At 54.8% G+C, this 22335-nt stretch overlaps 10 protein-coding genes across 13 annotated transcripts; 6 read left to right on the forward strand and 4 right to left on the reverse strand.

Moving 5' to 3' along the window:
- The first annotated feature begins 155 nt into the window (after window positions 1–155).
- On the forward strand, window positions 156–2295 carry H310_00593. Of its 2 annotated transcripts, XM_008863429.1 has the most exons (5): window positions 156–1010; window positions 1063–1335; window positions 1395–1818; window positions 1868–2102; window positions 2153–2295. In XM_008863429.1, the coding sequence occupies exons 1-5, from the start codon at window positions 173–175 to the stop codon at window positions 2270–2272; spliced, it is 1890 nt and encodes a 629-aa protein (XP_008861651.1). In that variant the 5' UTR covers window positions 156–172; the 3' UTR covers window positions 2273–2295. The 2 variants fall into 2 exon arrangements, with proteins under 2 accessions (XP_008861651.1, XP_008861652.1); XM_008863430.1 differs by having other exon boundaries at window positions 1395–2102.
- Window positions 2296–2415: 120 nt separating this feature from the next.
- Window positions 2416–4317, forward strand: H310_00594 (hypothetical protein). Of its 3 annotated transcripts, XM_008863433.1 has the most exons (13): window positions 2416–2531; window positions 2579–2646; window positions 2709–2785; window positions 2836–2890; window positions 2945–2990; window positions 3040–3071; window positions 3112–3158; window positions 3212–3257; window positions 3306–3386; window positions 3456–3539; window positions 3591–3731; window positions 3788–4090; window positions 4152–4317. In XM_008863433.1, exons 1-13 carry the CDS (start codon window positions 2450–2452, stop codon window positions 4221–4223), a joined length of 1134 nt encoding a protein of 377 aa, XP_008861655.1. In that variant the 5' UTR covers window positions 2416–2449; the 3' UTR covers window positions 4224–4317. The 3 variants fall into 3 exon arrangements, with proteins under 3 accessions (XP_008861655.1, XP_008861654.1, XP_008861653.1); XM_008863432.1 differs by having other exon boundaries at window positions 3306–3539; XM_008863431.1 differs by having other exon boundaries at window positions 3788–4317.
- Window positions 4318–4765: 448 nt separating this feature from the next.
- H310_00595 (eukaryotic translation initiation factor 2 subunit 3) lies at window positions 4766–6332 on the forward strand. The gene has a single exon (XM_008863434.1). It carries the CDS (start codon window positions 4825–4827, stop codon window positions 6244–6246), a length of 1422 nt encoding a protein of 473 aa, XP_008861656.1. The 5' UTR covers window positions 4766–4824; the 3' UTR covers window positions 6247–6332.
- H310_00596 (hypothetical protein) lies at window positions 4772–8092 on the reverse strand. Its single transcript, XM_008863435.1, has 9 exons — window positions 7984–8092; window positions 7912–7939; window positions 7735–7864; window positions 7609–7685; window positions 7160–7559; window positions 6992–7111; window positions 6764–6940; window positions 6561–6711; window positions 4772–6512 (listed from the first exon to the last, which is right to left on the reverse strand). Exons 1-9 carry the CDS (start codon window positions 8072–8074, stop codon window positions 6307–6309), a joined length of 1380 nt encoding a protein of 459 aa, XP_008861657.1. The 5' UTR covers window positions 8075–8092; the 3' UTR covers window positions 4772–6306.
- A 142-nt stretch (window positions 8093–8234) lies between these two features.
- On the forward strand, window positions 8235–10863 carry H310_00597 (hypothetical protein; the record flags this gene model as incomplete). Its single annotated transcript, XM_008863436.1, has 14 exons — window positions 8235–8357; window positions 8414–8587; window positions 8635–8698; window positions 8746–8789; window positions 8838–9116; window positions 9169–9205; window positions 9264–9406; window positions 9461–9610; window positions 9670–9732; window positions 9801–9929; window positions 9981–10069; window positions 10118–10184; window positions 10240–10415; window positions 10551–10863. The coding sequence occupies 14 exons, from the start codon at window positions 8235–8237 to the stop codon at window positions 10861–10863; spliced, it is 1851 nt and encodes a 616-aa protein (XP_008861658.1).
- On the reverse strand, window positions 10776–13271 carry H310_00598 (hypothetical protein). Its single transcript, XM_008863437.1, has 4 exons — window positions 13216–13271; window positions 11843–13145; window positions 11058–11784; window positions 10776–11007 (listed from the first exon to the last, which is right to left on the reverse strand). The coding sequence occupies exons 1-4, from the start codon at window positions 13236–13238 to the stop codon at window positions 10955–10957; spliced, it is 2106 nt and encodes a 701-aa protein (XP_008861659.1). The 5' UTR covers window positions 13239–13271; the 3' UTR covers window positions 10776–10954.
- Window positions 13272–13513: 242 nt separating this feature from the next.
- H310_00599 (hypothetical protein) lies at window positions 13514–16308 on the forward strand (the record flags this gene model as incomplete). Its single annotated transcript, XM_008863438.1, has 17 exons — window positions 13514–13603; window positions 13656–13781; window positions 13836–14000; window positions 14056–14092; window positions 14142–14330; window positions 14374–14435; window positions 14491–14557; window positions 14603–14800; window positions 14864–14965; window positions 15010–15058; window positions 15110–15176; window positions 15238–15286; window positions 15331–15510; window positions 15556–15662; window positions 15706–15778; window positions 15829–15888; window positions 15944–16308. 17 exons carry the CDS (start codon window positions 13514–13516, stop codon window positions 16183–16185), a joined length of 1863 nt encoding a protein of 620 aa, XP_008861660.1. The 3' UTR covers window positions 16186–16308.
- H310_00600 (hypothetical protein) lies at window positions 16099–17684 on the reverse strand. Its single transcript, XM_008863439.1, has 6 exons — window positions 17316–17684; window positions 17164–17242; window positions 17007–17116; window positions 16866–16953; window positions 16692–16819; window positions 16099–16644 (listed from the first exon to the last, which is right to left on the reverse strand). Exons 1-6 carry the CDS (start codon window positions 17616–17618, stop codon window positions 16273–16275), a joined length of 1080 nt encoding a protein of 359 aa, XP_008861661.1. The 5' UTR covers window positions 17619–17684; the 3' UTR covers window positions 16099–16272.
- An 825-nt stretch (window positions 17685–18509) lies between these two features.
- H310_00601 (hypothetical protein) lies at window positions 18510–21453 on the forward strand. The gene is made up of 4 exons (XM_008863440.1): window positions 18510–19548; window positions 19605–19921; window positions 19990–21071; window positions 21128–21453. Exons 1-4 carry the CDS (start codon window positions 18536–18538, stop codon window positions 21383–21385), a joined length of 2670 nt encoding a protein of 889 aa, XP_008861662.1. The 5' UTR covers window positions 18510–18535; the 3' UTR covers window positions 21386–21453.
- On the reverse strand, window positions 21348–22261 carry H310_00602 (hypothetical protein). The gene is made up of 2 exons (XM_008863441.1): window positions 22205–22261; window positions 21348–22159 (listed from the first exon to the last, which is right to left on the reverse strand). Exons 1-2 carry the CDS (start codon window positions 22250–22252, stop codon window positions 21512–21514), a joined length of 696 nt encoding a protein of 231 aa, XP_008861663.1. The 5' UTR covers window positions 22253–22261; the 3' UTR covers window positions 21348–21511.
- Window positions 22262–22335: the final 74 nt, after the last annotated feature.

Raw genomic sequence — 22335 nt, forward strand, 5'->3', positions numbered from 1 at the left:
ACTTTCTGCGTGCCAAATTGTTCGATCTCTTTGAAACGGCTATTATCTTGATTGGTTATAAATCAAGGTTAAAGTTCACATTATTGGATGAATACCAAAAGATTATTACCCAATCGTATGCCATTTGAATTCACCCAATCAGTATTCGAATTCTACCACTACATCGTTCATCATGATGCGGTGGACGAAGATGCGCGCATTGCATGGCCCGGCCATGCGGCGGCGTTTGTCGACTGCTGCGTCCAAACCGCAACTTGTTGCATTTAACTCGCTCACTGGACAGCTCGATGCGTTTCCTACGTCGTCATCGCCGTTGAAATGGTACGTGTGTGGACCGACTGTGTACGACAGTGCCCACCTTGGCCATGCGCGAAGCTACGTGAGTCAAGATATCTTGCGTCGCGTGCTCACACAGCACTTCCATCAAGAAATCTTCTTGGTGATGGGGATGACGGACGTTGACGACAAGATCATCGCCGCTGCTGCCTCGCAACAGACCACCATGACAAACATTGCGCGAACGAACGAAGCGGCGTTCTTGCGCAACTTGGCTGACCTGAACGTCCTCCGAGTATCCTCTATCACGCGTGTCAGCGAACACATTCCAGAAATCATTGCGTACATTCAAGGTTTGGGCGCGAACGGGTTTGCGTACGTCACGTCGGACGGGGTATACTTCGACACCGTCGCGATGGGAGCGAAGTACGGCAAGTTGGCACCAAACACGCCGCAAGAGTACGACAATGTCGTGCCTGAAGACGGCGCCGTTGGAGGGGAGAAGCGAAACGTGCGGGACTTTGCCCTGTGGAAGCTGTCCAAGTCACCGGAAGAGCCAGGGTGGGAGTCGCCGTGGGGCCGGGGCCGCCCGGGGTGGCACATCGAGTGCTCTGCCATGACACACCACGTTCTTGGCGACGCCATCGACGTGCATTCCGGTGGCGTGGACCTTCGGTTTCCTCACCACAACAACGAGATTGCCCAGTGTGACGCGTACCACCACCACGCGTGCGGTACGAGTGGTTCATGTCTTGGTCCATCGTTCCCACTGTGATTCGGTCGTAGATCACACGTGGTGCAAACACTTTGTACACTTTGGTCACTTGTACATCAAAGGCCTCAAGATGTCCAAGTCGCTCAAGAACTTTATCACGATCGACAGCCTCCTGGAAACGTACTCGGCCGACACGTTCCGCGTCTTCTGCCTCCAGTACAAGTACAACATGAACGTGCACTTTTCCGAAGACCGCATGCGCGACGCGAGCGCGATTTACCAGCGCTTCCTCTCGTTTCTTCAAACGCTTCAATCGCATGTCAAGGCCGCTGCCCACAGTCCACGTACGCTGCACTCCACGTGTCCAAGTGTTTGTTTTTCTGACGTGGACGGAGCGTTGTAGTGTCGCGACGCGTCGACGGCGTCGATCACACCGTACTGGCTGCCCTGGCGCAATGCAAACAGGATGTGGATATTGCGATGCGACACGACTTTGACACGCCGCGCGCCCTCCAACATCTCTTGGATCTTATCTCGCACACCAACAAGACATGGAAAGACCATCCGTCCATGTCGGTCGAAGTGTTGTGCACCGTTGCCACGTATATCGTGGACACGTTGACGCTGTTTGGTCTCGCGACGCTGCGATTTCCTTCGCTGCGGTTGGCAGCGCCTGTCGCGGACGACGCCACCTCGTTGAATTCGATTCAAGCGAACGACGTGATGGACGCTTTCACAACGTTTCGCGCCAATGTCCGCGCGTTGGCGCTCACCAACACGTCCGACAAAGTGGCACGGGATATCCTCAACCTGTGTGACAATGTGCGGTGCGTATTGCATCGATGTCCCTTTCGGTCGTGGCGTGACATGCTTTAGAGACGTTGAATTACCAGCGCTGGGTATTCAACTTGAAGACGTTGCCCCGGGGAAATCCTTTTGGAAGCCCCAGCAAGGCGACGACGTGGCGGCTGCCGTCGACAAGTCGTCGTCCGAAAAAGCTATTCTTGCGATCAAGGCTGCCGAGTTTGAGGCCGAGATGCAGATCGCACCGGCCTCGTACTTTTGCCAGTCTCGTCAGTTTCAGGGAAAGTTCACCGCCTTCGACGACCAGGTACGGGAGAGTCTTTGCCACGTCCTGGGCTCAGTTCATTGTCGGTGTAGGGCTTGCCAACGCACGACGCGGATGGTGTGGAACTGACCAAGACGGCGCGCAAAAAACTCGCCAAGAAGCTCGACAAGCATGCCAAGTCGTATGAAAAATTTTGGAGAAAATCCCCTTGAAATATATGTCTTTCGACACGCTAGCTAATTTGTTGTCCATTTTGAACCGGGAAATGTGTACAGAATAACAGGACAGGCCGTTGCAAAATTCAAATTAGCACCTTACATGGAGCAGATTGGTCCACGTGGCTGTGTTCGGCGGCCCGCCTAGCAATTTGAGTGCTGTCGAAGGTGGCCATGTGGAAGTCTCTGAAAGGCCTCGATGCGTATCCCAAGACGATGGAAGAGTTCAAGGTCCGCACGACACAAGGCGGCATCAGTATGTGCTTTCTACGTATGTGCGCTGTGCCTCACGTGCAATGTTAGTCTCTGTCGTTGCGATCGTCCTCATGGTCGTGCTTGTCATCTCGGAACTCAACTTTCATCTCATGGTGGTGCGTGTCCCTTTGATGTGCTGCATTCTCTGCGGGATGATTATGAATTCGATGGACATTAGGACACGGTGGACAAGATGTACGTCGACGGCGAGCGTAACGTCAACCTCCTCATCAATTTTGACATCGACTTCCCCAAGTATGGCAACTTTTCTCGAAACGCGGACATTTTCACGCATTCTCGTGTAGAATGCCGTGCTCCATTATATCGGTGGAACATGGGGACATGCAAGGCCGTGTCCACGTACAGAGCTAATATCTCTTGACACTTCTGACGTCTCAATCGGTAACTTCATAGCTGGACGTCATCGACAACATCCACAAAATCCGCCTCGATACGAATGGTACGTGGCGCAGCAGTACATGTGCCATGGCCCCTCATATTTTGCATAGGCAACTCGCTTGGCGAAATGGTCAAGCACGAGGTACATCCCGCGGTGCTTACTTCCGTCAAGTTCCGACTAGATGGGGAACGCCCTCAAGGAAGAGCACGTCAAGAGCCATGTAGACAAGTAAGATCCATGCGCCATGTCCTGTTCGTAGGTCATTCGATCATGCGTTGCAGGGGCTACTACTGCGGTAGTTGCTACGCCGCCGGCGAGCCTGGCGACGTCAGTTTGTTGCCGCTCCCGACGTCAGCTCTCATCTTGATGAGATAGTGCTGCAATACCTGTGACGACGTCAAGAAGGCCTACGCTATCAAGAACTGGGCCATGCCGAGCATGCATTCTGTGTCGCAAGTACTGTTGGCGACGCCACATATATCGCACGCAGGTTCCTTGAGGCTGATGTTGACGCTGGTGATACAGTGCATGAACGACGAGCTGGAAGGAATCTTGAACGGCACCGTAAACGAAGGATGCCGCATTTTTGGCCACTTGGTCGTTGCCAAGGTATGTCCTGCGCTTAATCTCGACATGGATCAAAATGGCGTGTGGATGCAGGTTGCGGGGAAATTTTACTTTGCGCCGTCACGAATCTTTGAAAACGGCTACTTGCTTGACAAGGACATGCTGGACTTGACGTTCCGGTCTTTTGATAACACGCACAAGATCAAGACCCTCACGTTTGGAGACGAGTACCCAGTACGTCGTCCGACTCGCACGATTTGATGGACCTCGCGATGACGACGAATGAGTAGAACATGAAGAACCCGCTGAACTCGCGCAACAAGACGCTTCCTGCTGACCAACGCGGCGCGTACCAGTACTTTCTCAAGGTCGTGTCCACCGACTACACGTTCCTCAATGGGGATGAGATCAAGTCGAACCAGTACTCGGTCACGGAGCACTTTTTGCAAATGACCCCCGCGGGACACAAGGGCCTTCCTAGCGTTTCGTTCGCATATGATTTCTCACCGATCAAGTTTCGCATCGAGCAAACGCAGAGCGGTCTCCTTCCCTTCTTCACCAGTATCTGCGCTATTGTCGGTGGAGTGTTCACAGTACGTTTCGTCGTCCGTTCGCTGACACCACCCCCGCTTGACGCTTGTCTGATGCGCGCAGGTGATGGGGCTCGTGGACTCGGCGATGCACCAGCTCTCGACCAAAGCAATCAAGAAGCCGACGCTTCTTTAGAATCGCACGATGGATGAGTCGAAAAAAACGCAATTGGACCTTTTACTCCATGTAAGCTAAACGAGCAAAACAATTTGACGACAGAGGGACGAGCAACCGGTTTCAAGACGACGCCACAAAAGCGACTGAGTGAAGTTCAAACACAGGAAAGTTGTCCGCCACAAGAATAGGATCATGGCGCACACTGCAGCAGAGTCTAGCCGCAACTTTGGCCGTCGTGGATTCGTTTCGTTGGAGTTGTGTACCCGTTTTGCGCGTTTTTGCATGCGACTGGAGAAAAAGCGCCAGGTTCCATGGGGTGATGGATGCTTCTTTGACTCTATCGCAAGGTATCGTGGCTGCGATATCCTGAGCATTGCTTGTGGCGTTACTTGATTCGTGGTGGTTGAGATCGCGTCCACCGCCGTTGAACGCATACGTTTTTATAGATCGAAAGTATAACGTGGCAGGGACGATCATGCGTTTTATGCGGCGCGCACCACAATGAAATTCTCGGAAAGGGAGTGGATCCGCTAAAGTCCGAATCGCACTTAGAAATCTGTCGGTATTTCAGTGGTTGAGGTGGGGCTGTCAGAACTTGATCTTCAGCGGCGCCGCCATCATGACGACGACCACACAGGCCGCCCTCGCTGTGCAGGACTTGACCACGCTAGACGTGAAGACGTTGACTCCACTGACGCCTGACGTGATCTCTCGTCAAGCGACCATCAACATTGGGACGATCGGTCATGTCGCCCACGGTAAATCCACGGTCGTGAAAGCAATTTCGGGTGTTCAAACCGTTCGATTCAAGAACGAATTGGAACGTAACATTACGATCAAGCTTGGGTATGCCAATGCCAAGATCTACCGATCGGAACCACAAGCACCGAAGGTTGCTGCGTCGGATGACGTCGCTGCAGCCCCGGCGGCCCCCGCTGGCCCCATGTACTCTGCATTTGGCAGTTCTAAACCCGACAGATTTACCGACGACAAGGGTGTGACGTGGGCTCTCCAGCGCCACGTCAGTTTTGTGGATTGTCCCGGTCACGATATTCTCATGGCGACGATGTTGAACGGTGCTGCTGTCATGGACGCCGCGTTGTTGCTGATTGCAGGTAACGAAGTGTGCCCGCAGCCCCAAACGTCGGAACACTTGGCTGCCGTCGAAATCATGCGCTTGCAAAACATCATTATTCTCCAGAACAAGGTCGACTTGATCAAGCCGGATGCGGCGAAAGCGCAGCACGAGCAAGTGAAGCAGTTTGTCGCGGGGACGGTTGCTGCCAACGCTCCGATCATCCCGATTTCCGCCGTGCTCAAGTATAACATCGACTTGGTGTGCGAACACATTGTCCGAAACATCCCGATTCCGCTTCGTGACTTTACGAGCAAGCCCAAGCTGATTGTTATTCGTTCGTTCGACGTCAACAAACCAGGACAGGACGTCGAGTCGTTGGAAGGCGGAGTTGCTGGTGGTTCGATCCTGCAAGGGGTGCTCCGTCTCGGTGACGAAATTGAAGTGCGACCAGGTATTTTCTCCAAGGACGACGATGGCAAGGTCAACTGCACGCCCATTTTCAGCCGCATCGTGTCGTTGAAGGCCGAAAAGAACGACTTGCAGTACGCCGTGCCCGGTGGGCTCATTGGTGTCGGCACGCTGATCGACCCAACCCTGACGCGGTCGGATCGGTTGGTCGGCCAAGTGTTGGGGTTGAAGGGCAGCCTGCCTGACGTGTTTACAGAGCTCGAAATCAACTTTTACCTCCTTCGGCGTCTCCTCGGTGTCAAAACGACGGAAGGGTCGAAGGGGTCGCGCGTCGAGAAGCTCACCAAGGCCGAAGTCCTCATGATTAACATTGGGTCGACCACGAGTGGCGCCAAGATTCATGCCGTGAGGGCAGATTTGGCCAAGATTGTCCTGACGCAGCCCGTGTGTACACAAGAAGGCGAAAAGATTGCGTTGAGTCGCCGAATTGACAAGCATTGGCGACTGATTGGGTGGGGCGAGATTCGGCGCGGCACCAAGATTGAAATCGCATAAGGAGCAGCAACCCGGTAGCCAGAGTAGGAGTGGCCATCCAACCACACCGTCATCAATGGATCATTTAGACATATTCAACTGTGCCACTCGCGTTGCAAGGGCGTGGACGCCACCATCATGCACGGGGGATTGGGCAGGTTTTGGTAGATGAATAGCTTCCTCTGCAACGGAGTCGGCAACATTCGATGCAGTCGTCTCGGGAGCGACGTTGCTGAGTGCCTCCAACTCGGCCGCCAGGGCATCGTCGTCGAACGCGACGCCAGGCGCTACGTGCGGCAACGTGACCAACTCGACTCCAACGAGGGATGGTGTACCTGTGGACGAGAGCAAGACATCGATCTGCGATGCTTCATCTGCCACGATTTGCCACTCGGCGACTGCGTCGTCGACCGCGTTCGCGGTCAGACCGAGCGAGTCCCGGACATGGTGCATGCTCGCAGAAGCAACCTTGTACCCGTCGACGACCTGGACTATCGCGTTGGAGACAAAGCCGAAGCAAGCAACGTCGCAGTCTCACCAGGGCTTGAACATGCATGTCTCGAAGTTGATGCTCTGTCTGAAGCAAATTCAATAGCCCTGCTTGCCGTTGCGCCAGGCTGTCGCCGAGAGTTTTACTGTGGCGCAAATACACCAGCGCGTCGGTCAAGTTGTTGGCCCGTTTCCGCGCCACGGCTTTGGCTTTCGTCTCGTCCATCTAAACGTTTGTTGCTGTGAAGTGAATGGTCTACTTGTCGTCGAGACGAACCTTTGCTTGTAGCTTGGCCATCGAAACCTCTAACGTCGCGATCATATGCTGCAGCACCAGCAAACTCTCGTCCCCTGCAGTCACCAACGCGGGGCTTTGCCCTCGGTGGATTTTTAGTAGCTACAGCGCGAACCCGTTCAGAACGTCACCAATGCGAGGTTGGCTTACATCGCCGCGGATTACAGCCTGCTTGGACCATGCTAAATACTTGGCAATCCACGCAAATTCTGTCGGCGCGAGGTCCTTCAGAATCGACGGGATTGCCATCTCGTCGGAGATAGAGGCACCCACACGAAGACAAAGTGCGTGGAACGAACAGCTCAATCGCGGACCACACGTCGCATGGTCGTTCTGGCTCAAGCAAAACGTCCGCTCTGTCGGTTCCAGTTCCGACATGACAAAATCGACAATGGCATGTGCGATGGTCTTCAAAACTTCCATCGGCAAATACGGTCCTGGAGGAATCCTGCGGGCAGCCGAGGAAGTAGACGACTCATCGTTCCACAGAGAGTGTAGCGAATGGAGACCCCATCGCGCTGGAGTCACAACAGCAGTTCGAAACAACCACCTGCGTCATTTGGTCAGTTCATCGTGGGCAATGAGAACACATGCCTGACCTTGGCAACGACACCTGCTCACACATGGCCTGAAATTCCTCCAGATGAATTAAATCTTTGTCTTGAATCATGTGTGACTGCACACAGCGACAGTTAGAACAAGTGATGCTTGCCGATGGAACGCACGAGCACATGATTGAGTACGACGGGGACGGGCTCGACGCCTTTTCTGACAAAGCGACGTGCAAGAGACTCAGGAAAAATGAGCAAGGACGGTGTCAGTGCCGAGTTCTTCGAGTTGTCTGTCGCTCGTCCACTACAACCGAAGCGTGAGAATCGAATCCTGTAAGGTAGGAAACCTACCGCAACGTCCACAGCACGGCAGGTTTCCCTGGACATCCACTTGAGGCGAGTACATGAAGAGATGCGACTCACATGCGTGCAACATCTTGGCGTCAAAGATCGCGCTGGAGCTGAACAGCGCCTCCATTCGGTCATCGTCATCCCATTCCTCGAAGAATGCCATCGTCCCGGCCAATATGTCGATTCCGAAGAAGTCGTTCACATGCTGCTCTTTGATTGGGTCAAGCAATCCTGCTATCGGATTGGTCCGCTGAATCGAGGTTTTGACTGAAACGGCTTATGCCGGCGACGGTTGGTGCGTCCGACTTGGCGAGTCTGGAGGGATGGCTGACCGGCCGGCGACTACCTTCAGCACGTCTGCCTCGAGCAGTGTGGCATCATCGGCGCATGGCGACTACGACAGCTGCACGGACAATCCACCGCCACGTGTGCGATCGAATCGATCGGTGCGTCGGCAGCACTCCACTCGTTGCATTGCGACTTCATGCATCCCTGGCTGTAGGTATCCATTTTGGACAACCGTGACGCAAAGGTAAAGAAGTTTTGTCCATCCGACGATACCGTCTTGAAGGAAAGCCTCCAAGTCCAGCAAAGTTCCAAGACCTGCGTGACGACCGCGACCACTCAGCTCAAAGTCCTGTGCCGCAAGTTTGCCGTCCTGTCGGAAAAAGTCAAAGTACGTAGCTCAACAATAGAGAGAAATCAAGTGATGTTTTCATGCAGCAAGAGGCCAAGATGCGCGAAGACGCCGAGAAGGAAGTCCGCCGACTGAACGCAATCATTCAAGGTACGAAAAGGCGACGTGGATGGCGTGAACCGTGTCCGATATCGTAGATGCGACAAATCCATTGATCACGTCGACGCGGTCGGATGCACAGGTGCGTGAACAACCCTGCGATGGGCATCGCTAAAGCGATGACTAATAGCAATACCTCCGTGCGCAGAAGGACGAGTTGGCGGCCGTGCGGGACGAGCTGCGTCGAACGAAAGAAGAGTTGTATCACGTCACGCAGGCCTACGACAGGCTTCGCGCCGAGTTGGATCAGTTCCACCACCATCCTCCACCGATGCCGCAGCCCGTCCATCACCACCAAGAGAGCATGCTTGATTCCCAAATCCAATGGGATAGGGAGCAGTCAAGTCGCATTCACGACACGTTGTCGTGCACGATCGCGGAACTGCATGACGAGCTCCATGCGAAAGAGGTATGTTGACGCCGCAGGAGATATACTGGTCTTGATTGTGTGGCCTCCGCAGGTCGAAATTGAATCCCTGCGAGCGAGTGTGCAACGAGGTACGACGAGGTGATGGGAACGGTCGTCCAGTCAACTCCATCCCTGGAATGAGTATAGAGAAAGCCAAGCAAAGGGAAATAGAGCAAATGACCGCGTCGCTCGAAGCGCAAAATAGCCAAGACAAGGACCAGTTGTCGAAAGTTACGCAAAGTTTGCGAGACATGACGCTGAGCCATGCGAACGAGATCGAAAAGCTGCATGTACGGCAGCACCTCCGTTCCTGCCTTATGAATCTGACCCAACATGGAGGGCAGGTGGCACAGGACACCATCAACGAAGAACGGACGGTCAAGGACGCTTTACAACATCAAGTCTCAACGCTGCATCAAGTCAATGATGCGTTGCAAAAGCGTTGTGATGCTCTCGTCCGTCGCCATCAGCTGAACGCGACCTTTCTCGCGGAAGTAGGTCCTGCGTTGGTTTGAGTGGCGGCCGTGACTCGGCTTACGTGTTGTGATCGTAGGCACAAGGGCTCAAGACCCAATTAGCAGAGCTCGAGACACAGCACGAAGCGCTCGTGAAGGATGTGAGTTCCTACTGGATGGCACTACTCGACGGGAGAAGTATCGGCCTGACTCGCTTCGCGGTGTGCAGATGCGCGACGCCAAGCAAGCTCATTACCAAGACGTGGAAGCTCTCAAAGCCACGCTCCACGAAAGCCAGTCAGCGACTCAAGACGCGGAGAAGCGCGTGATGGAACTGCAAGGCGAGCTCACGGCTGTGGTGCGTCCATCGCAGCCGCAAATTCTTGTTTGCTTCATCACACTCGTGTAGCGCATTCAACACAACACCATGTCCGAGTACATGATATACGACCCCAAGCGAGCCCAACCGATCCCATCGACTGGCTCAGACAACCACAGGTACTTCCACCTGCACAGGACTGGCGTTGGCGTCATATGCGTGTGCAGAGTGGGGAGCCACTACTCCTTCCCCCGCATCTCGCCTACGTGTGCTGGTCACCATGCCCCGCCACCAGTGAGGTCGTCCTACCATCCACGCTCGCACCATTCCACGACTGCCCCACATGCAGCTCCCCATTCAGGGCCATTCTCGCGCCCTTCACCAGTGTCGCAGCCGCATCTTTCCGGTCCTCAGTGTCCCTCTTCCCACCAACCTCAGTCGAACAATGTCCACGGGATTCCCCATCCAGGATACCTCGCTCAAAGCTCGCAGGGGACCCCACAAAGCTACAGCGACTCCTCTAAGGTATTGCTTTCGACCATGACTCGGTTCTTTACAAGAGGCGATACAGCACAAAATTGCCCCACCTTCGCGAGATCCATTCTACTGTGACACGTATCGACCGGAGCTGGAGCGTCGCCCCGCGGTTGCAGTCGTCAGGCACTACGATCCAGAGAATGAACAGCCCAAAACCACAGATCTTCACCACCACTCTGTGCCTTTGGTGACTGATGCCGCCACATCGCAACCTACCTTGGATGGCCGATCCAGTACAATCAGCAGCACCCGCTCGACAGGAGCAAATGCTTCATCGAGCGCATCAGACCACAGCATCCTGCGTGCGCTAAAGAGTCGCAACAAGCAGCTGCAGGAGCGCCTGCAACAAGAAGCGGACGCGACGTTCCAACTCGAGGAAGAGATCAACATGATCACGTCATCGTATCACACTTTGCTGCACCCCCAGGACAACTAATGCTTGATCATAACGAGAACATTCCATGCTGTAGCTCAAAAATGTGTTGGACCACGGAATACTCTTTCAGAAATTCTTGAGGTTGGTGGTGTTACGACTTTGCACGCAAAATGTCCAATTCGGGGGGTCGTGTGGGGCGCTGGCCTGCAATCCATCTCGTGAGTCAATAAGACATCAAGCAATAAAATCCTCACCTTTTTCCAGCCGCGCCAAGTTCTCGCGTGTAATTTTGTCTTCTAACTCGTCCGCTTGGATGTCGTACAGGCTCTTGGTTGAACTCCTTTCGTCCACTAAATCCCAGCTCTTGGACCGGCCTGTATTAGATGATGGTGCGGTGCCAAACTTCTGCGCATACACGGAAAAGATTTTGCCAAAGTTGCGTCGAATATCGTTGACCACGTAATCGTCCCTTGTCACATTTGCGGTGATTTTTGCTTGATGGAGCTCGCAAGCCATGAGCGATTCAAATTGCGCACGGACATCGGTATCGCGTCGTCGAAGAGCCGCCAGACACAGCTCGTCTTCTTCGATCTGCGACGTCAAGTCGGAGATCTGGACATCCAGTTCGTTGGTGACTGCACTCGCACCAAGTGACTCGAATGCGTCCAGCTCAGCCCGCGCTTTGTGTTGCTTCACTTCGGCGTCCAATATGCGATTTTTCATGAACTGAACGCAAATGGCTTGCGCCGAGGTGTACCGCAGGACTCCATCCAGGTGCTGCTGCACTGTCGCAGTTAACTTCTCTGTCAACGAAGTCGACGATAGTGTGTCCAGCGTTGCTCGCAGATCGCGAAACGTGCCGATGATACCGTGTTGCTTCTCCAGCCCTTGCAACGATGCCAATGACGCAGAGTTTTCCAATCCAAGCTGCGCCAGTTCGGCGTCATACGCGCCTTCGATGGTCGCAATGTCGCCCACAACCTACAAGACAACCCGAGTCATGGACCCAATAACAAAGTATATACAACTACCACACTACCTCAACTTGCAGCTGCGTGAGGATGGACATGCGGGCCTCTACGTCAGCCATCAAGATGCGCAATTCGTTATGACGCTGCTTCAGTGCCGTCAATTCGCCTGCAAATTTCTCTTTTCGCTCTTGCAATGGGGCAAGCCGCTCTTGACGCTCTCTGCGTACTTCTGCTAGGCGAGTTTCAATGGACGTTGTAGTGTTCAGCTCCAACGCCTGCACGTTGTGTGGCGTCGACGTGGCTGCAATCAGTGCGGGGCTGGCCGTGGACAGGCGGCGGCTCTCAGCCGGTTTTACTAGCTCCAACAGCGTCTCCAGCTTCTTAGCGCTCACAGTAAGCGCGTCACTCCGCAGGTCTCGTCGACGGAACGTCTCACGAATGGACTGACCCCGGATCGTGTTTTCGTTGGCCAGCGTAGCTTTGAGTTGGTCGTCCATGGTGGAAATGGATGTTGCGAGATCGCAAGCCTTCCCAATACTGTCGACGGACAAGCGATGCGTGTGCGAGTCGACAATCAAGTCGTGCAGTGCTTGGGCGACTTGTGGAACCAGTGCCGTCGCGACAGACGTCGTGTCATCACCGCCATTCTTGAGCTTCTTTAACATGCGGATCGAATCTACAATCGACCGAATGCTCTGAACGACAATGCGCGCCGCATCGACTTTGGTCGACGACGATGGCGAAGAATCCGCACTTGCATAAAAGGGAAAAGTGCCCAGGAGAAGGTTTGACAGGAGGTGCGTCAAGGTGTCGTAGATGGCATCGTGGGTAGGACAGACACGAAAAAAGTTCTCCAAGAGCAGCGTCAGCGCGCGGCTTTCAAAAAATAGCGTGAGTACGTCTGGACTGAGGGACATGCGACTCCATTCCACAAGTCCCATCAGACCAGCTTTGAGGTCTGTGTGAGATGCCGCTTTTTCCAGACGCGTGGACAGCGGTAATGACAAGAGATCGTCATCCCCCTTTGGCCGCGCAGTCACTTGAGTGCCTAAGGGAGAGGCATTGTGTCTTCGTTGGATTTCCACTTCGACACTGTTGGACCGGTCACTTCGCACGACTACAACTGTGCCTGGGTCGTCAACGTCGTTGTCTTCCAAGATCGTGGACTCTACGTCGGAATCCTCTTCCTCCTCCACGCCGCCAATGGACCCAGCCGCGGACGCGACGTCGCCATCCACCCCGGCCTTTTTCTTCTTTTTCTTCTTCTTCTTTTTCTTCTTGCCAATGGACAACCCCTCTGTCTGCGTCGCCACCGATTCCATCATGATCTCAGTCGCCGATCCTTTGGTTCCCGTTGATCCAACATCACTCCTACACAAGTCGTGATCTTAGAATTTCTCCATCCATCGCCAGGGCAAGTAGTCTCCCGCGAAAAGCATACCCATGGCGCAGTTTACCGCTCATCCAGTCCTGTGGTGCGCGCGATGTACCAGCACGTGTTACTTCAACCACTGGGAGAGTCATTTTTTATAATTGTTCCACCCGTCAAAGTACCTACATACTTAAACACTGGTAAACCCGTTCAATAAAATAAAAACTCCAATTGACGCTGTGGCCAGTTATTTAATTCCCCGCTCGATGAAAAAGTACAAGTGCTCACACGACAAAACGTGGTGCATTCCGCACCCTCTTTTTGTGCAGAGGTACGTTATCCGGATGATGGTGGATCTTAAACCGCCATGGATGAGTTCTCGCGGCAAGTCCGCGCCCGCATCCGCCTCCATTACGCGATCAAAGATGCCAGGCTACCAGCAGAGACGTACTGTGGTGTACGTCGTCGAGACGTTGATCCTTGAAGCTGACCCTGTGGCGATAATCTAGCTGTCGGACGAAACAGTGCACTCGGTGGGACAATCTGGATGCTACTGCCGGGACTGCCTCATTTTTCGCAAGCACGAGTGGCGCATTGGAGACATGAACTCAGCTGTTGTGGGTCCACGCGACGAGGTGGCCTCTGTGTTGTTCTCTTGCACCGTAAACGGCGTCTTTGTCTGGCTGTAGTGTCTGATGTACTGTTGGGGCGATGGCGAAAGAGGTCCGTTGTGTTCGCGAGACACGGCCCCGGTGATCGGTCCGCTCCTTGTCCCGCCCATCCTGGAGACCATTACCATTCAGGATTCGTCAAAAAGACGATGGAAAATCGAACGGGATGCGAAATTTACAGCAGTAACCACGTCGCACCATCGCGCTTGCTGCCACGTCGTTGACCTTGACCGAGCAGGTTGCGTCGGGAAAATATCATACGCTGCTATTAGCAGGTACCCCATCTCCACTCTCCCAACTTCGTTTGACGGGGTGGAGACGCAGAATCACGGCAACTGTTTGCGTGCGGCGACAACTCGTACTGGAATTTGAGCACGCCGCTGGACCCTGGGTCCGACCCGTCCGACAATTTCACGACCACCCCAACGTCCATGATGGACAACTTCCGAGGCCTAGGACAGTCACGCATCATGGCGATTGCGTGCACGGACTACGCGTGTTTTGCCCTCGTCGGTACGTTTGTGGTGTTGGCGTTCCATGGGCTGATCACCTGCAGACAAACCTGATGACGACGAGGACCAGAAGGATGCTGGCTTCAGGCAGCGACGCAATGACATGGTGAAGTCGCACAGCACACGCAAACGTGGTGCTGAGTCGTGGCATGGCGTCACAGGAGCTCAAAGTAACGAGGAAGCGGCCCAAGGAGAACGAACCCAAGGAAGTAAACGAGTTCAATCATGGTATGAAGTGCTGCCCGAATTGTGACGATTGTGACGACGGTCTAGTCTATTCGTGGGGCCGCGGCGACCGTGGCGTGCTGGGCCACGGCTCAACAGAGTCGCAACTCGTGCCGCGGATTATTGATGCGCTCAACTATTACAAGGTGACACAACTGGCTGCGGGACGGCAACATGTATTGGCGCTGACGGAGTCCCATGGTGTGTTCGCGTTCGGAAATGGGAGCCACGGGCAGCTTGGTGTCGGTAGGTCGCGATGGACCGTGGAGGAAAAGCGACATCATGTCGTGTTCGATCTGTTTGGAACAGGCACGACATCCGACGCGCTCGTTCCCATGCGCATTGACACATTCGATGGCATACACGTAACACATGTGGCTGCTGGAGACGAATTTTCTGCTGCGTTGACAGGTGCCGTCGTCCGACGCGTTTTCAATGATACGAACGTCCTGTAGACACGACGGGCAGCCGCCAAGTGTTTATGTGGGGCTGTGGACAGCATGGGTAACGCCACTTGAATTCCAAACCCACGACTTGATGGAAAAAATCGGCCAGCAAACTCGGCAATGGCAACACCGACGACAAGCTCAAACCCACACGAGTCCTTGCCTTGCGTGGCACGGTGCGAACAATCAAAGCGAGCGACGTCACGGGCGACAATGCCGTGCTTGAATTTGCAATAGAAAGTTCTACGGCTTGCCTGTGGAGGAGCACACACCCTCGTGGTCGCTGGTACGATGCTTGTCTGGGGGGTTTTGTCACGAAACGACGACCAGAACCAGCGGGGGTGAAAGCCACGGGGAAGACCGTCGTCATGTCGTGGGGCCATGGACTGTACGGACAACTGGGGCACCGAGACAACTGGGACGCGCGCACTCCGAAGGTGATTGACGAAATTGCGAGCGAGCGCATTGTGTTCGTGAGCGGCGGCGCTCGGCACTCCCTCGCGCTCTCTGGTACATGCACATACCATCAAGCTCGTCAAGGCCGATGAACCATAGAGTCGGGGGCTGTCTGGGCGTGGGGCCACGGCATTCACGGCCACCAACCCGGCGCCGCTGGCCAAAACAAGGACCTGACAAGCTCTGCCTTGCTTTTCCCACGCAAAGTATGTCATACCTCGGTACATTTTCTTGATCCGATTCGCCTAGGTTCATCTTCCCGATGTTCATGTCATTGGAGGTGTCGCTGGGCGAGGGCGAACTTTTGTGTGGGGTGATCGAGGTACTTTTCGCGCCACCGTCGCAGGACACATCGGTTGTCATCCCGTATAGCGACAAAAAACCCTCGGGAGCAACACAAAGTGTCGACCGCCGGCACGGACTCGCTGTCTGGTACGGCATCGCCTTTCTGTCCTTCCGTCCATCTCGCTGCATTTCCCCCGTCTAGATGACAGCTTGTGCAGCATGTCATCGGCCAGCACCGTGCTGAGTTCCAACAGTCTGCGTGTGCTGTACTCGTGTGGCACGTGCCACTTGGGGACCGTGTGCGTCGTGTGCGCGTCGCGGTGCCATGGGGGCCACTGCTTGACGTTGCGATGGACGCTGGAAAACTGCCTGTCGAGGGAATGCCAGTGTCCGTCGACGACTAAGTGCGTCGCGATGGGGAACGAGATCGATGTGAACGACTGAACGACTGGCCATCGCGACCTTCTTCGACACCGTCGACATGGGAGACGGCTGCAGTGGTTCGTTAACAGGATGTACAACGCGTTCGGTCTATGTAAAACTGAGCAACTCTCGCAGCAACTGCTCGTCTTCCTTCTTGACAAATCGCCCTTTGACGCGTAATCTCGAGTCGGCAAAGTTCTTGCGCACGTCGTACTTGACTTCTTTTCGCCACACGCGTTTCTGTCGTTTGTCGAGAAACTTTTCGACGCGCTTCCGGCGAGAGTCTGGCGAGTACGCGCCAACAAACGCAGCCTTCTTCTCCGCGTCCGAGAGCCCTCCCGCCGATGTGTTCAACGTGCCGCTGAGGAACGCCGACGCGTTCAGGCGAGCGGCACCAGGAATCCCGATCGGACGAGTCGTCGACAGGAGACCGTCCGACGGTTCAGCTTTGACCTTTACGCCATCAGCTCCCGTGCTCAACTACCGAGCATCGTCAGAAGGAGGAATGATGAAGAACGTCGAACTACCTTGGAAGACTGGTCCAAGAAATCATGCTCGGCAAAGCTAAATGAGCTTGGAGGGGTCATGCCGCCCAAGCCCATGGACGGCAGCGAGTTGGGCAGGGAATTGCCGAGGGAAGAGCCCAAGTATTCGCCTAATCAAACAGTAAGGATTGTCGCCGGGACGAGATGGAGACGAACCATCCATGAGATCTCGGTTGGAAATGTCGGCAAATGCAGAATCGAAGCCGATTTCATCCCATTCGTCGAGGGTTTGCCGTGACGTATACTGCCACGTGATGGTAAGGCACTCGATGGCATCCAAATGCCATGTCGACGTACATCTTCTTTCGGGGTGTCTCCTAAAGAGCCTACATTGAGAAACCCCAGGTCCAGATCGTCCAGCAAGTCGACAGATGACTTGCGATTCAACGCGCCACTATCCAATAGCGCTACAAATTGCCGTCGTAAGCCCATGATGCCGATGGAATTCGCAAACCTTCCAACGCTGTGGGGTCGCCTTGTTCAAACGTTTCGAGTGCTTTCTGCAGTTTTTCATCACCGCTGATGATCAAGTCCTATGTGCAGAGGACGGGCAACAGAGGTGAGCGACTTGTCACGGAGCACTGCAAGCATGGTTGCGAAAACTACCTTGAGGACGCCCTTTTGATACCGATCGATAAAGCCCTTTTCCTCCAAGTCGGACGCACTGAGGAGTCGCCCAGATATACTCCCGCTCCGGTTGCGCTTGGTCGAAGGCAATGTTAAACTTCCCGGTGAAAACGCCGGTGGGGTGTGTGTGATCATGCCCATGAGGTCGTCCGACATCCAGCCGATGCTTTCTTTGCGGGTACTCGTGGTGCCTTGCGGCTCTTTCTTGATCTGGATGCTCTCGGACACTGTCGTCGGTGCTGCTACGGTCAGCGGGATCTTCTCTGGAGGACTATCTGCCATGATGTATCTCGCGCGGCCACGTCCTCCTTCGCCACTTGGCCCTCGGCAGTAAAGCGCAGAGTTGTGTTCTTACTAAGGTTTGTGCAGCAGAACTCGAAGTTGAAAAATCGAAGTTTTCTATACAAACAACAAGTTTTTTATTCACATGAGACAGCGGGACGACGCGATCGCTGTCCCACTGGGACGCGCATGGGGAAGCCAGGTCGGTTAAACTGGGAAATTTCCCCAAGCATGAGAGATCCAATTCGAACAAACACGTCCAGGTACACGACAACGAGATCGATTCCGTTTCGCGTCCTCGCGGAAGTGGACGAAGGACATAAGTGGACTTTCATCACGCGCAGGCGCCGGCAGTGGGCGACCTTTCATAGAGACGGCAAGGGGTTGCGCTTGTCACCAGGTTGACCGTCGCCATCTTCGGGTACAGATGCGAAACATTTGGTGAATGATGGATGGCCATATGAAAAAGTTCTCGAGCGATCAAGGTGTCAAGTTCAAGGTTAATGGCGGACGATGTCTCATATGATGCAGCCGAACCCACAGGGACGACAATCTGGCAGTGCTGGGTGCTGGCTGCGCTGTCGATGCCTCCCAGGACGTCGCGGGTCCATCTCGTCCTTTCGGACTTCCCTCTCTTGTCGACGTTCCCGCCCCATATCCCGCCCTAGGACGACATCACCATGAGGGCAGGTTCGATGGTGCCCAAGAAAGGCTCGAGAGCGTGCGCCCTGTCGCTTCGAGGCACCTTCGCCCCCCCCCCAAGGAGAACCACGGTAAAAGTGCGAGCTGAACATTCCGGTGCTGCACCTCGCCCATACCACCTTCGAACTTCGTCTGCGATCGAAGTTCCTAAAGTGCCTAAAATCGAAGTTCGAAGTCAGAGCCCCTTGTCGCGCCACGATCTTCTTGGAAAGCCGATGGCAGACACGGCGTACGATGTTGTGGACGTCGAGTCCGACAAGGCGTACCGCGGCGTTAAGAAGGCGGAGCGAGTGTTGTCTAGCATTATGCTGAGCGCCTCGACGCCAACGTTGTACGTCGGAGACTCCTCAGCAAGTCTGCATGCATTCACCGTCCACAATGACAAGAACCTGCGCTTCCATCAGCAGCTCAAGAAAGTCTACCATGATAACAGCACGCTAATCCTTGACTCGTGGGGTGTATGTACAACGATTATGGAAGGCAAGTTGGCAACGTTGCCGCTTCCCCTCGACAAGGATTCTCTCGCGGCAACGTGCTTGGACGAAACGAAAGGCGCAACCCACCTTAGCGCGCACGAACCCAGCCGCGTGTTATGCTGCCTGGTGAAACAAAACCTCATGGTGTACGACTGGAGTGTGCAGGGAAAGCTGCAACTGCGCTCATCGCACGACCTGACCGTGGACAAGTCGAACGTCGCGCACTCCGTGCTTTGCCTAGGAGGAAGCCAAGCCATTGTCCAGTTCAAGAAGAAATCCATGATTGTGTTGGATCTCGACACTGGCGCTGTTCTCAATGCAAAGCTGCCAAGTGTCGACTCTACCCTCTTCGTCTCGCGCGTCCCCGGTGTACATACAAACTTAGACAACGTCCTCGTCGCCACCAAGGACCACGGGATCATCTTTGCATGGGATGTTTCTCGTCATTCGATGATGGAAGTTGGTCGATTGACATGGCCGACGTCGTCCGTACCCAAGGCCGCACCTGTGGCCCACCATCCGTTCATTCTTGTCCCGTTTGTGGACCGCGTCGACGTGTTCAATGCAGCATCCTTCCATGCGGTACAATCCATCCCCATCAAGTCCGTAAGCCAAGTCAACGTCGTGACAACGCTCGGAACTGCCGACCCCCACCGCCCGATGTTGCTATTGCTCGCCCCGCCATTTAGCATAACCCTCCTACGCATGCGACCCCTCGTCGACCAACTAAAGTACGCCATGCACACCACGCGGTTCGGAGACAATTTCGCGGCGATGGCGTTTGACTAATGGAGACGTTCGTGCCTAGATATGCCGACGCCGTTGGTCTCTGCTCGCTCTGTCCAGACGAGTGCCATCTTCCTGCAGCGGATCTCGACCAGCTACATTTGAACTTTGCTCTCCAGCTCTTCCAACTCGAAGACTATGACACTGCATTCCAGCAATTCGTTCTTGGACACACTCCATTGCACCATGTCCTGACGCTCTTTCCCGAAGAACTCCTCCCCCGTAGCTTCACCCTCGCTCCCGTCTTTCCGCAAGTGCCCGTGGTCTCGGGCAACGGGCTGACCAAAGCGTTGCGCGCGCTCCCGTCTTTCCTGACGTCCATCCGCAGCGCATTGACAGGTACGTTGCATGAATCTTGCACCTGCTCGGCTCAATCGTTACCATCTCACGGGGACACGCATGCGTAGGAGACGCCCTGGTCTTGTGCGACACAGTCCTCCTCAAAACACACGTGCTGAACAACTCGGTGGACGACTTGACAGCGTTCTCCGCGTCGTCGAATGCTGCTGATCTGGGTGAGTCGGAGCTCTTCCTTCGCGTCCACGGTCAGTGGCAGGCGCTGCTGGCTCTGTACAAGCACCACGGACTGCACCGTAAGGCACTGGATGTCCTGGACGAACTGCACACGAACGATCCAGTCGAGTACGAGCAACCGCTGGCCCAGTACCTCACCGAACTTTCCGACGCCCCCCTTGTGTTTGAGTACTCTCGACGACTGTTGACCACTCGACCCAACGCCGGCATCGCCATCTTTACCCATCGACATCACCATCATGCGACTTCCATCGACTTAGATCCGGCGTTGGTGCTCCAACATCTCAAGTCTATAGACGTCACGACGCAAGAGTCGTCGCCGATGGCAACGTCCGACTTGCCGCTCTCGAACGGCACATTTCTCGCGATTTCGTACTTGAGCCAGGTCATCTACGCGAATCAAGTCGAGCTGCCGTCGTCGCTCCATGATGAACTCGTCTACCTCCTTCTCGACGCCATCGACACCGCCCAGCGCAACAAAACTCCCAAGAAGGAAGCGTTCCACGTGCGAGTGCACCTCCAACGCGACCCCGTCCTCGGCCCTCTTCGCAAGCACCTCTTAACGTTTCTGCAGTCCCCCCTTGCCATGTACCACCCCGAGCGCCTCCTCAGTCGTATGCACGTCGACATGCTCGAAGAGCGAGCGGTGCTTTTGGCAAATATGGGTCGCCATGAAGAAGTCCTCCGGCTGTACCTCCACGAAATCCGAGACGCCGCCCTCGCCGAAACCTATTGCAACGAGTGTTATACGCACCGAATCACAGACGCATCGATCTACACGCTCTTTTTGCAGACGTACCTGCGACCACCAACGCCAGCAGTCGGTCGACTACGTTCGAGTATGTCCCTCTTGACCAGTGGCATTGGCTTGCATTTCGTCGCGGCGTTCATGCTCCGCCATGCACATTGCATCGACGTTGCGACGGCGTTGGAGCTCCTGCCACCGTCGGTAGAGGTACGACAGTTCCATCCAACGTAGGAGGTGTGTAGCTGATAGCAACTCGCATCCAGGCAGCGGCTGTCGCGGCGTATCTCGAGCGCGTTGTCGAACTGAAAGTCGAACAAAAACGACATGTCCAAGTTCAGAAGCAGTTGCTCAAGATCGAAAACCTCCATGTGCGCAGTGCCCTGAACGCAGCCAAGCAAGGCAGCGTCCGTGTCGACGTCGACTCGACCTGCGACGTGTGCGCCCGCCCGGTCGAGCGAGGTCCAGTCTTATGCCACCCCAATGGAACCTTGCTGCATTATGCATGCCAAACCAGTTCGTAGGACACACATGAATAGCATGTAAATCCAATCGAACTCAGTCATCGAGTGGACAGTCGAGATGTAGACTTACGTGGTAGCAAGTGAGCGCATGACAGCCGACCATCATCTATTTCACTGGCGTTATGCTCAATCAGCAATGTTCAAGTGAGCTAAAAGCTTGTCCAGTTTGGCTTCGATTCGGGTCAACTGGTCCGCGAACTCGCCAGACGAAGATGCTGGAGCCATGGACGCCAGTGATTGCCGCACCACGGACGCCGCTTCTGAGAGCGATGACTGCGGCACCGGACTGAGGTTGCCACTCCTTGTGCTGGGTGCGTCAGTAGATCCAGCTTTTTTCGCTGCAGCTTCGCGATTCTTTCGCATGATTTCGGCAAATCCTCCAGACGATGTTGACGATTCCGTGGGACTGGGTTGTTCGCTGGCGCGGATCGACGGCGTCCGATGAGTCGTCTTTTTCAGTCCAGCGGCTCCTTGCGCGATAGCTGCAAAGAGAGGATTGCCACCTCCGGAACTACTGGATGAGGATGATGACGAGGATGACGACGCCTTGACCGCGTCAAGAGGGGAGCTTTCTCTCGTTACTGTCTTTTTGAGTTTGGTGCCTTGGGCAATTTGCGCCAAGAGGCCGCCACGGTCACCTCCGCCACCTCCCAATGGACGAGTCAACACTGGATCGGACGACGTCGTCTTTCCCGACGACATTGCGGCCGACGATGTTGGTGCTTTGGGGCGGTCCCACTGCGTCACTTTGGTTTCTTCATTGTAGTAGTATTCCTACAGAGCACCATTGAGAGTGCTCTCGTCGGGAGGTTGGCCAACCTTGCCGTCAGCCGTCTTGTACGCCTTCCATCCTGGAGGCAGCCCCATCCTGTCTTGTTTGGATATTGGTACCATCATTCCGTGCTGTCACCAGGATCACAAATTCCAAGGCATAACCATCATTCCGTGCC

Source organism: Aphanomyces invadans (assembly GCF_000520115.1).
Source record: "Aphanomyces invadans strain NJM9701 unplaced genomic scaffold supercont1.1, whole genome shotgun sequence".
Classification (NCBI taxonomy): Eukaryota; Oomycota; class Saprolegniomycetes; order Saprolegniales; family Verrucalvaceae; genus Aphanomyces; species Aphanomyces invadans.

What these genes read in the sequence shown, in the direction of transcription:
- H310_00602 (XM_008863441.1), bottom strand. Translation starts at nt 22,252, where the DNA reads ATGGGGCTGCCTCCAGGATGGAAGGCGTACAAGACGGCTGACGGCAAG. An exon ending in ACAAGACGGCTGACGGCAAG is followed by an intron (nt 22,160 to 22,204) that starts GTTGGCCAACCT and finishes GGTGCTCTGTAG; the next exon opens with GAATACTACTACAATGAAGA.
- H310_00593 (XM_008863429.1), top strand. Translation starts at nt 173, where the DNA reads ATGATGCGGTGGACGAAGATGCGCGCATTGCATGGCCCGGCCATGCGG. An exon ending in GGCCGCTGCCCACAGTCCAC is followed by an intron (nt 1,336 to 1,394) that starts GTACGCTGCACT and finishes GGAGCGTTGTAG; the next exon opens with TGTCGCGACGCGTCGACGGC. An exon ending in TCACCGCCTTCGACGACCAG is followed by an intron (nt 2,103 to 2,152) that starts GTACGGGAGAGT and finishes TTGTCGGTGTAG; the next exon opens with GGCTTGCCAACGCACGACGC.
- H310_00595 (XM_008863434.1), top strand. Translation starts at nt 4,825, where the DNA reads ATGACGACGACCACACAGGCCGCCCTCGCTGTGCAGGACTTGACCACG.
- H310_00601 (XM_008863440.1), top strand. Translation starts at nt 18,536, where the DNA reads ATGGCAGACACGGCGTACGATGTTGTGGACGTCGAGTCCGACAAGGCG. An exon ending in CATCCGCAGCGCATTGACAG is followed by an intron (nt 19,922 to 19,989) that starts GTACGTTGCATG and finishes ACGCATGCGTAG; the next exon opens with GAGACGCCCTGGTCTTGTGC. An exon ending in TCCTGCCACCGTCGGTAGAG is followed by an intron (nt 21,072 to 21,127) that starts GTACGACAGTTC and finishes ACTCGCATCCAG; the next exon opens with GCAGCGGCTGTCGCGGCGTA.
- H310_00596 (XM_008863435.1), bottom strand. Translation starts at nt 8,074, where the DNA reads ATGGCATTCTTCGAGGAATGGGATGACGATGACCGAATGGAGGCGCTG. An exon ending in GCCGTGCTGTGGACGTTGCG is followed by an intron (nt 7,865 to 7,911) that starts GTAGGTTTCCTA and finishes CTTCGGTTGTAG; the next exon opens with TGGACGAGCGACAGACAACT. An exon ending in TCGTACTCAATCATGTGCTC is followed by an intron (nt 7,686 to 7,734) that starts GTGCGTTCCATC and finishes CGCTGTGTGCAG; the next exon opens with TCACACATGATTCAAGACAA.
- H310_00594 (XM_008863431.1), top strand. Translation starts at nt 2,450, where the DNA reads ATGTGGAAGTCTCTGAAAGGCCTCGATGCGTATCCCAAGACGATGGAA. An exon ending in TTTGACATCGACTTCCCCAA is followed by an intron (nt 2,786 to 2,835) that starts GTATGGCAACTT and finishes ATTCTCGTGTAG; the next exon opens with AATGCCGTGCTCCATTATAT. An exon ending in ACATGCAAGGCCGTGTCCAC is followed by an intron (nt 2,891 to 2,944) that starts GTACAGAGCTAA and finishes GTAACTTCATAG; the next exon opens with CTGGACGTCATCGACAACAT.
- H310_00598 (XM_008863437.1), bottom strand. Translation starts at nt 13,238, where the DNA reads ATGAGCGGTAAACTGCGCCATGG. An exon ending in AGCGGTAAACTGCGCCATGG is followed by an intron (nt 13,146 to 13,215) that starts GTATGCTTTTCG and finishes CGACTTGTGTAG; the next exon opens with GAGTGATGTTGGATCAACGG. An exon ending in CTTGGCGCGGCTGGAAAAAG is followed by an intron (nt 11,008 to 11,057) that starts GTGAGGATTTTA and finishes GATGGATTGCAG; the next exon opens with GCCAGCGCCCCACACGACCC.
- H310_00600 (XM_008863439.1), bottom strand. Translation starts at nt 17,618, where the DNA reads ATGGCAGATAGTCCTCCAGAGAAGATCCCGCTGACCGTAGCAGCACCG. An exon ending in GAGACACCCCGAAAGAAGAT is followed by an intron (nt 16,954 to 17,006) that starts GTACGTCGACAT and finishes ATCACGTGGCAG; the next exon opens with TATACGTCACGGCAAACCCT. An exon ending in TCTTGGACCAGTCTTCCAAG is followed by an intron (nt 16,645 to 16,691) that starts GTAGTTCGACGT and finishes GATGCTCGGTAG; the next exon opens with TTGAGCACGGGAGCTGATGG.